Source organism: Glycine soja, chromosome 6 (assembly GCF_004193775.1).
Source record: "Glycine soja cultivar W05 chromosome 6, ASM419377v2, whole genome shotgun sequence".
NCBI classification, from domain to species: domain Eukaryota; kingdom Viridiplantae; phylum Streptophyta; class Magnoliopsida; order Fabales; family Fabaceae; genus Glycine; species Glycine soja.
In genome coordinates, this window is record NC_041007.1 from 19,696,619 (window position 1) to 19,706,741 (window position 10,123).

The 10,123-nt window shown below is 32.0% G+C and overlaps 1 protein-coding gene across 2 annotated transcripts; it reads left to right on the top strand.

The window, feature by feature from the left end:
- The first annotated feature begins 2,255 nt into the window (after positions 1-2,255).
- LOC114416644 lies at positions 2,256-7,153 on the top strand. 2 transcript variants are annotated; one of them, XM_028381594.1, is made up of 5 exons: positions 2,256-2,563; positions 2,734-2,875; positions 4,111-4,749; positions 6,304-6,626; positions 6,859-7,153. In XM_028381594.1, exons 3-5 carry the CDS (start codon positions 4,138-4,140, stop codon positions 6,977-6,979), a joined length of 1,056 nt encoding a protein of 351 aa, XP_028237395.1. In that variant the 5' UTR covers positions 2,256-2,563; positions 2,734-2,875; positions 4,111-4,137; the 3' UTR covers positions 6,980-7,153. The 2 variants fall into 2 exon arrangements, with proteins under 2 accessions (XP_028237395.1, XP_028237394.1); XM_028381593.1 differs by having other exon boundaries at positions 2,764-2,875.
- Positions 7,154-10,123: the final 2,970 nt, after the last annotated feature.

Consider the following 10,123-nt stretch of genomic DNA (forward strand, 5'->3'; position numbering starts at 1 on the left):
ATTTTAGGGCACCTAGACTAGTTTTTGTATTAGGGGTAGTTTTGTAATTTCATATACATTAAGTGCACTATTTGATGTGTATGTTGAGAGAGAAATTTAATTGAATTGGGAGAAGTCCAATCCAATTAAATTTTGGACCATCCCAAGGGGGAGGTGAGCATGTGCTTGCTACACCTCATTGTCACATCTTATAGTCACACCTTATGCATCATGTGCTTGCTACACCCCATTGCCACATTATATAGTCACACTTTGTGCATGTCCTTCATCTTTTACATGCCTCATGACACCTAAACACACTTAGTGGAGAATCTTGGACTTGATCTTGGATTAGTGGGCTGAACCATATCTAAAATTCACTAATCATAATTAGTGAAATTTTGGCTCCAAATTTGGCTCCACAAATTCAAATTCAAGTGAAATTTGAATAGAAATTCAAATTTTCCTCCAATTTTGTGTGACACTTAAGCTATAAATAGAGGCCTTGTGTGTGCATTTTTTCAACTTTGATCATTTGAGAAATTACACTTCAAAGTTCAGATCTCATTTGAGGTATAAATTCCATGCCCCTTCTCTTCCTCTCCCTCCACTCATCTCCTACGCTCTTATCCATGACTTCCTATGCTGGTGAGCTTGTTCTTGACTCATCTTCTCCTTGAAGTGACGTCTCCAATCACCTCTTCTCCTTCTCCATTCCACTTCCTTTGATCTTCAAGAAGAAAAGGACTCCAATGGTGAAGAAGATCCAAGGCCTACAAGCTCCACATGGAGCTACATTCAGCAACTATGAGCCATAATAATTTGCGAAGGTTGGACTCATGTCTAGATCTTCAAGGTAGATGTCCTATCTGTAGAAGGATTTCCTAAACTAAGCATGATTCCAAGGAAGAACCACATTGAAGGTGGCCATCAGACAATTGAAGGTCTTCGAAGATGAATAAGAGAAGGGATCAATCTGTGGCACACCTTCTTTCTACCACTTGACCAGAGTTAACTTTTGAAGCTCAATCTTTTAAGTGTCAATATCCATCTCGTCTTTTCATACTGGGTTGTTAGTTTTCCCTTTAGACCGTCTGTATGATAAAGTATGATGTTTTTTACTGAAGCAAACACTTCCTTAGGTTTAATATGAGGTTGAGATCTTAAGGGCAACAACCAATCAGTTGAGTTTCTATATGTCTGATTTGTTTGGACGTTGATGTAGTTTGTTGAAGATGTTAGTTAAGAGTTGGGGTGAAATAATAAAGTCAACTCGCCTCTTGACTTCCAATCCTAGATATGATTGGATTTTGGCTTCCAACTCATCTTCCTCTTCAAATGCAATCTTGGGAAGTCAAACCATCGATTCTGATAACAATTGTTGGGAAATATAGGGGTTTAATTCCGGATAGATTTGTACAGGCATGAACAACACTCAAGTGAACTTAACATCACATTTTAACCCAAGGTAAAGTCTCATATTAGTATTCATAGGAATAGAAAGACTGAATACCATATAAGTGAAGATATATGTCCATACTTGAAATATATGTTTTTTCTAGTAATTAGTGATCTAAGGACAAATTAATTTTGTTTTAATGAAGGACAAATTAAAAAGATTAAATATGATTGTTTTGATATTGTATGTAATTAGTTTCAAAAGAAAGATATAAATTTTATAAAAAATATTAAATTCTTATATATGAGAAAACATGTTACTTATTTATATTATACAATAATTTTACAATGTCATTAAATCACAAATTATCATGTTTAGTAAGTTATTTGAGCTTTATAATAATTACCTTAGAGGTTATACCAACGATGATTTTTTATTATTATTAATGAATAGTTATTAAACTCTTTTTATATTGTAATAAAACTAATATTTTTGTTTTGTAATTAATAGTCTATTTTAATCCTTCAATTAGTAATTCTATAAAAAAATCCTTTAATTAGTAATTTTAATATTTGTTAACAATTTTTTTTAAAAATAAACTATCTAACTATATTTATTCTGATTTACTTTTAAAGAAACCATTACAAGGTTGAAAAATCTCCTCTAATTAAATGTGGAATTAAAGTTGAAAAAATGTGCACTGGGTCCCAATTCAAAATGAAAGACTATTTTGTGTTTCTTCTTAAATAAGAAAACATCATAACCATAAGCATGGATGATGACAGACAAGAAGAGAGTGATGACACAGAAAAGAAGAGAGGGCAGAGGGGTAAACTCATTGAACGAAACCTTCCTCCTTGGGCAACAATCTCTTATGGAAAGTTAATTAATGGCTATAAAAATATCAAAATTACAAAATTTTCTAATACATGTACCTACACATTTACTCACTGAAATGAATCACCATCATTATTCAGTTTAAAGCATCACGTTCAAGAAAAATACACACCCTTTTACCAAGAAAAATACACACCCCACAAAAAAAAAAATCATATATTTAAAACTCATAAAAGTTTCATTTTACTTTTTGTTGTTATCATGCGAATTTCTTGGTCACCAAACAGCAAGAGCGTGTCTCAGAGGAATGGACAGAAGAACCATAAGAAACCACGAAACGCATGACATGTATGAAGCATGCTAGAGGATATACAAGCAATATCTATGTTGTTGGAAAATCTGGCTGTTTGGTGTTTGTTTTAAGGATATTAATTATTTTGAACCGTCCATTTAATGTTTTCCACTTTTTTTAATTTCTGTTTTTTTTTTCTACTAATTACCGTTTCTATTGAAACTAGTGAGGCCATAACTCTGCGTTTTCTTTCTAGCGGCTAGTAACTGGAGTTGCAAATGATCCATAAGGCATAAACCAAGCATGTGACTGATGATGCTGTGGAGAAAGTTTTGACTTTTGAGTTGTTTCGGAGACATCACATATTGGTAATTGGAATTGGATTCATATAACTCTGATTATGACTATTTTGTTCCTTCGTGTTTTGTTTTATCAATTTGCATAAATATACTTCTTTGGGCTTGTTCATGAGTTATTTCTTTTGAGAATGTTAAGGAACACAATTCCATTCTTGATTTTAAGGTAGCTTTTGGATATCTGCATTTCTGCCATGCCTAAAGTCTCATTCTTCTTTCATCAGTGATATGATTTCTGGGATTTTTTTTATTTTTTTATTTTATACCCCGCAAATTTAGACTATCTATGTTCATCTTGCTTTACGTTACAGGCTTCCATTCCCTAGAAGATTCTCTTGATCATTCTGTCTTGGAACTATATATCCTTCCCATCATCATCCTTTGTTATCTATCTTTAAATATTGTATAGTTTGCACAGATAGGATTCTCTTTCATCTTTTTTTTTTTCTTTGCTCAAATTTATTTTTCCTTTCCTTCATACGTTGATTTCATCACTTTCAAACAAGATAAGCATAGGAAATCAAAGTAATTTACCAGTTTGCAGCAAAAAAAAAATAATGATTTCCCTGAAAACTGAAAGTGATTGCCAATCCTTTGGCCCCTTGAATTGGACAATTACAAGGGTACGTAGTCATTTTCCCCTACAGTTGGTATCCCCTTAAAATTATTGTTAATTTTTTTTAGAAATTTCCATCAAGAAAAATTAGAAATTATTATTTTTAAAATAATTTTCATATATAAATTCTCCACCTGCCGTTTTAAAGGAATACCAAACTAACCTAGGGTCTAGTGTAAATGAAGTAATTTTCTTCAGTCCTCTCATCTGTAAATGTAATTCTTTGAATGAAATTGGCATCAACAGAGAGAAAGCAGTTAAAGATTACATTACACCCAAATATTTATAAAGTTTTATGATATAATGTTAATCTAATTACTTATGTTCAAGTGCGTTGTCACATTTTGTATGTTCTTAGCATCTAAAATGTTCCTGATCAATAGGCCAACAAGTTCAAGTTCAACTATGAAGGTTTTAAAAAATGTTCCATGACTGTGATTTTGATTGCATCAGCCGTATTTGCATGTAATTTTCTGCAATGTCAACAATTTTGACAAAATCGCAATTGCAACGGTTTTAAAACCTTTCTGTTGTTTGGGTTGCATATTGCTACTTGTTGTGTGAACTGTGAACCATTATTTTCCAATCAAATTCTATCCTGCAAACCTCACCACCAGTTTTTGCAATGCAGTAGTGACAAGGTGATAATTTTGGCAAGATGAAAAATTCAAGAGGACGCAGCATGAAACATGCACATTTATTTCATTGTGAAGATCAAAGAAGTCAAGAACACAATAAAATTATAAGGGACAGACTGGAGAGTAATACTAATAATAGTTTTAGGACAAGGGAGATTCCAATAAAGAGGTTGTTCAACGTAGGGCATTTTACTAATGCTTCAGGAGACTTGTCAAGGTATAGCAAGGGAAAGAACTTTTCTGCAGGAATAAATGTCATGGACTATGATATACCTGAGCTTGTTGTTTTTATTCAAGAGGAACATCAGCAATTTGTCAAGGATACTTGCATTGGTAAGGGAGTGTCACCAGAAGGCAAGTGTATGTCAGAAGATTGTGCAGTAAATCATGATCCAATGTCATGTCACTTTGAGAATGACTTGAACACCAGAAGAGATTCAAATCTAAGAACTATGGAAGCAATGTCAATCAATTCAAATGGGCCAGAGTATGAATCTAAACCTCTTACCCTTAAGGATGCCATGGAATTTTATGATTCAAGAGGTTTAGTGATGGATGGTGAAGAGGATTCAGGATACAATATTTCAATTGACCACCTCACAAAGAAGACAATACCAGAGACCATTAGAGAGGTGAGACACTTTAATCTCATCCTTGTGCATTTTACGTCTTTGGACGAGGAGTTAATTGTTTTTTAGAATATTGCCACTAAGACATTAATACTTATATTCTAAGCAATATAAAATATACTGTGGACTCGTCTTCTCTTTTAGCATGGTTGGTGAAACCCCCTACATCAATGTACATCTTCTCTTTTGTTTCATATGCTTGATTGTATGATTGATAAAAGATTGAAACAAGACTTAATAATCATATAGGGAGTTACCTCCTGCCATCTACACTGCCACTGAACTACTAAAGGACATACAAAACTAGGTGCAGCACCACCTCTACTTACACTACTAGAAAAAGGATAGATTAGCTTTATGTGTGTCCTTGTCAGTTATAAGAAAATGCAATACCAAGAGAACAAAAACTCTGATTTGCTTTTATGGGAAAGAAAAAGAAGCATTAATGAGAAAGTCTTTTTGTTTTTTCTCTGTTTATATGTTATCTTCTGTTTGGTTTTGAACTTTTGATTCTGTCAGCTTTCATTTACTTGTTTAGAAACGTGTGTGCTTTACTGGCTACTCAAGTCTATAATCTATATTTGGTCATGGCCTGTTTGAAATTTTGGAGAATAATAGAGAAGGACCATGAAAAAGCATTTTTAGAAAATTCATTGCGGTTTGGATCATCAAAATTTTCTTGAACCATAACATGACAGCCAATTATTTGATGGAAAATGCTTATTAATTTGGTCAAACACAAGAAAGTGGAATTTTTTTAAAAATAGATTTTTTTTTTAATTTCTTTAAACAACTTTTGTCTCTCTCTTGATTGATTAAAAAATCTTTGGTAACACTTTGTGAAAAGTCATTCGTACCACATAACATTGTTTATTTGCTTTTTTTTAAGATAATATAGTCATTGTTTGTTATGATAATCACCAAATGCACTATTTGTTTCAATTATTAAATTGAAGTTTTAGCTACTGAACTGAATCCTGATAATACAATTGTCTCTTGAAAGGGACTTGCTTTATTTCTGAACTGATTTGTCACATTTGTAGCTACAATTTAGGACTCGGTGAGTAAAGTCTTCTGGCTCAGAAAAGTATGGCGCATAACAAAATTATACATTCTAATACTGCAACCATGCTATAATGAAAGTAATCTTGTTCTTAAATGTTAGTTAAGACTTAAGAGTGTGAACCTAGAACAGTTGTAGTCTATTTTATATCTACAATTTAGAATGACATACATTTTAGAGCTAATTCCAAAAGTTATATCGATGTTACATTTTACTGTTTGGTTTTCGGGATGGACCCCAGTATTTCTTCCTATAACAAGTGTGTGAGAAAAAATATTAACTGTATTTGGATTTGATGATTAAGATTTAAGATGAATCAATTGCAAATATTATTTGCCATTATACTTATTCCATACTTCACTCAACTCAAACCTCTAGTCTCCTTGACATTAACTGCAAATGTAGTGACTATTGAGGACAAGTTAATTGTCATCCTTGAATGAAAATGTTACCCCGGAATTTTGCTGAACCATTTTGTCTTTTACAATTCATAGGCATTAACAAAGGAAGCAGAATTTTCAAGATCTTTCAAGAATTGGCAAATAAATTCATTTTTGGGTACAATTGGCAGCAGAGTGGAGTTTCCAAGTTGTTCAGATTGTGTACAAGTTGCTGACACAATCATGTGTAGATCTGAGATTGCTAACTCACACAGTCCATCAGGTTCAGGCAAAAGACAAGAAAATGATCCTCAAGAGACTACTTGTTCCTGTGATGTAGGCCCATCACCATATGCTGCTCCTGCAACAACATCTAGCAGTGCCTCTCATCACTCTAATGATAGCATAAGCAGTACTCATTCATTTGCTTTTCCCATGTAAGTTTCCTTATACTATAAGTTATAAGCTCTGTTTGGAGATATAAGGTTGGTGGAATGGTTAAGGGAGAAGGGAAGGGGGAGAGGTCGCGGGTTAAAATTCTCCACTAACAAAAACTAACAACTAACATTTGTCGATAAAAAAATCCTATGAGTTATGTTTTCTCTCAGACATTACACAAGCTATCTATATGGTTATAACTATTTAGGCCTAATTGTGCATGATTTACAGATTACCTGCAGAATGGAATGGAAGTCCAGAGAGAATGTTGGAAGCTAATAAAAGTCAATTCAGAAAAGACAGATGGCAGAAGATAAGGGTTTTGTTTTCCTGCTGCAAAGTTGATTGCTAATATTTTGCAGTTTAGCTGGCATTGAGGATTATTCAGAAAAAAGCTACTATATGCCGTTTACTTACTTTCATGGTGTTATAAATATAGAATATATGTGACCATATCAAATTATTTTTGGCATCTACATTTTGATGACTCATTAGTTAAAGACTCTATATGTGTTTGTTTTTATTATTTATTTATTTATACCCCCTTCTTTTATATTGTAATATAATACAACCAAGTGTGAAAATTTCTCTCCAAAATGTGATTATAGTTAAGATATATTCCTCTGAAACTATCCATACTTTACCTTCACTGAATTGTAAGCGGTAGTTTGCCAATTTTGTCTAAACTGTTAATGGACAATCTGAAACCAATGGCTTGATTAGGGATGCTTCGGTTTAAATATGCTTTTATTTCTTCAAATTTGGAGGTTTGTCTTTGATGATGTATTTCTATTTCTACGATCCCATTTCACCTGGATCTTTTTAATTGAGTTATTTGCACACTTTTTTATACCTATTTTTATATCATTTCTTAAACAGGTGTAAGTATGACAAAAGGTATGAGAATAAGTATTTCCCTCTTCCCAACCTTGAAGCCAGTACGTACTACTATTGAACAATTATTCGATTGTAAGCACATGTATTGTTTGAAATTTGAATGAAAAAGAAAACTAAAACTTAACAAAAAGATTAAGTTTTTTTTAATTTTAATTCATTTGCCATGTGTCTTAAAACTATTGGCTATAATTCATTATTCAAAAAACTTAATATTCCAATATTAATTCTTTGTTTTGATAATTAAATAACGACATTGGGTATAAGTCTACAAGACTTGAACCCTAGAATTACTCTATCTTTCTTTTCTGCTCCCTTTGGCATGTTCAACTTGCTCTCCTTTTCCTCTTTGGAAGTTTCTTTCAACACACAATTGTTAGAATCAAGACAATAGACTATGTCTAACTCTTTAAAATTTTCATAATTTTGATAATAACAAATAAATTAAAATTTAAGAGACTAATAAATTTCATTAAGCTCTACAAGAATATTGTCGTCCAAGACCTTTTTGGTATTAAAATCCTTTAAACCTTTATTGCTCTGATTATATATATATATATATATATATATATATATATATATATATATATATATATAAAAGGGAGGATATATAAGAGAAAATATCTTACAAGAGAGTGAAATGATTAAATTTTGATACATGAATGATTGAGCTTTAATGTAAAAAACTCACATGATTTTATAAGTGGTCACATGACATTATATCTTGATCGTTCATGTTTGGTTGTATAGTTCAGATTTAAATCTCTTACTCTCATATAAGATAGTTTTCTTTCATATGATATGTCCTCTACATGAAGAGAGATCAAATTACATCGGTATAACTTTGAACAACTAATTACATCATTCAATAATTTTTCAATTCAATAATATTTTTTTAAGAATCCACCGTTGAATCGAAAGTTTCTTTTACATAGATCATATGTACAAAATTTCATATTAATCCAAAATTATTTGCTACATCATTCATACAAATTAAAATCAACGTAATATAAAATTTTCAAAATATACTTAAAATTTGATTACCTACTTCAATATTCAATTTTCATAAAATTTGACACAAACAATCTTAATAATATGAAAATATAACTCAATAGTTGGATCGATAAAAATTACATTTTGTATAAAGTTATTAAATGATATAATAATTACTTAAGTTACATGATGTAATTTAATATCTCTTTTTATATATATATATATATATATATATATATATATATATATATATATATATTTAGAGTTACTTTTTATCTTTATCATTTATTTTATTTTCTTAAAATCTATTTGTTAAGATTGTCATGATGTGATCCATTCAAACCACAATGAATTGGGTGGGCCCAAGTGGAAGGGATGCCTTCACTCCAACCGGCTTGGGATAGTGACACCCATTAAAAGGGAGGGGTGCTAATAGTGCTTCCAAGAAGAACCATCTAAAACAATATCTTTTCCAATCTTGAGGATTGTGAAAGCTGCAAAATTTTGTAAAAAAAACAGTACAAGGATTCCTCTCAAAATATAACCTGATTTGCTTCCACTTGTAAACTTAACTTGGTCTGTGTCCAAATCTTCCATATGCCTAGAATCATCACAGATGGATAGATAAGCAAACAAAGCCAGCCTAGAAAATTCTTATCGAAAGAGAGACCTAAGGGGATCCCCTCATCCCCCACCGTCCCATGTGCATGTGAACATGTTCCCAGCCAAATTACCTGTTCACTCAACCCATCATAATCAACGGGCAACACTGTCTCTCGATTTTGTCTCAGTTTTGGCGCTACTGTTTTAATTAGTATAAGCAAATTTTTAAGAAAAAAAAAACTTTAAATAAATTGGATCCTAAAATCTATCCTGTAGATCCCACCAAGTTTAAAATGTGTTAAGACCTATGTATATGTTGCTCACCAATAATGAATTCTTCACATCAAGCATTGTGATTGTGATTTGTGAAGGTGTGTTCCTCGCGGCACAATGTCAAAATTGTACAACCCATACCACAGTTTCATGTTTCAGCCCCACCAATATACGATTCTAACATTTGCGTCCAGAAGGAGCGAAAGGACAAGCAATAGTCAATAGACGGCTCTGCATATATACACCTTAGCGCTAATTAGTCTCGGTAGTTATGCAGGGCCCGCAACATCACTAGACCAAAGCTTCAATAACACGTTGACACGTGGCCAAAGAATTAAATAAATGCATAGCATTGTTAGCTTGAGATTAACCAAACCCATGTAGCATTGGTAGTACAATTTTAGGTGTTGGGGCAGTGGGGCCCATGAATCAATTTTATTACAAATTGATGGGAATAAATTTAGGGAATGAAACAATAATTTTTGTTTTAATCCAATGATTTAGAATTTAAATTTTGATTTATTTTTTATGAAATAAATTTTATTGAAAGAAAAATATTTATTTTATGTGTGTTATTTTTCTTGAAGATTAATCATTATTTTCAACTAAAATTAGTATTACTTTATATCAATATAATGATAAGGAAAGAAAACAAAGTTGTGCAATGTGTTTAATAGGATGGTTGAATTGTGTTCAGCCACTCTATGTTGCCGCGAAACTCGCTCACTGTGTT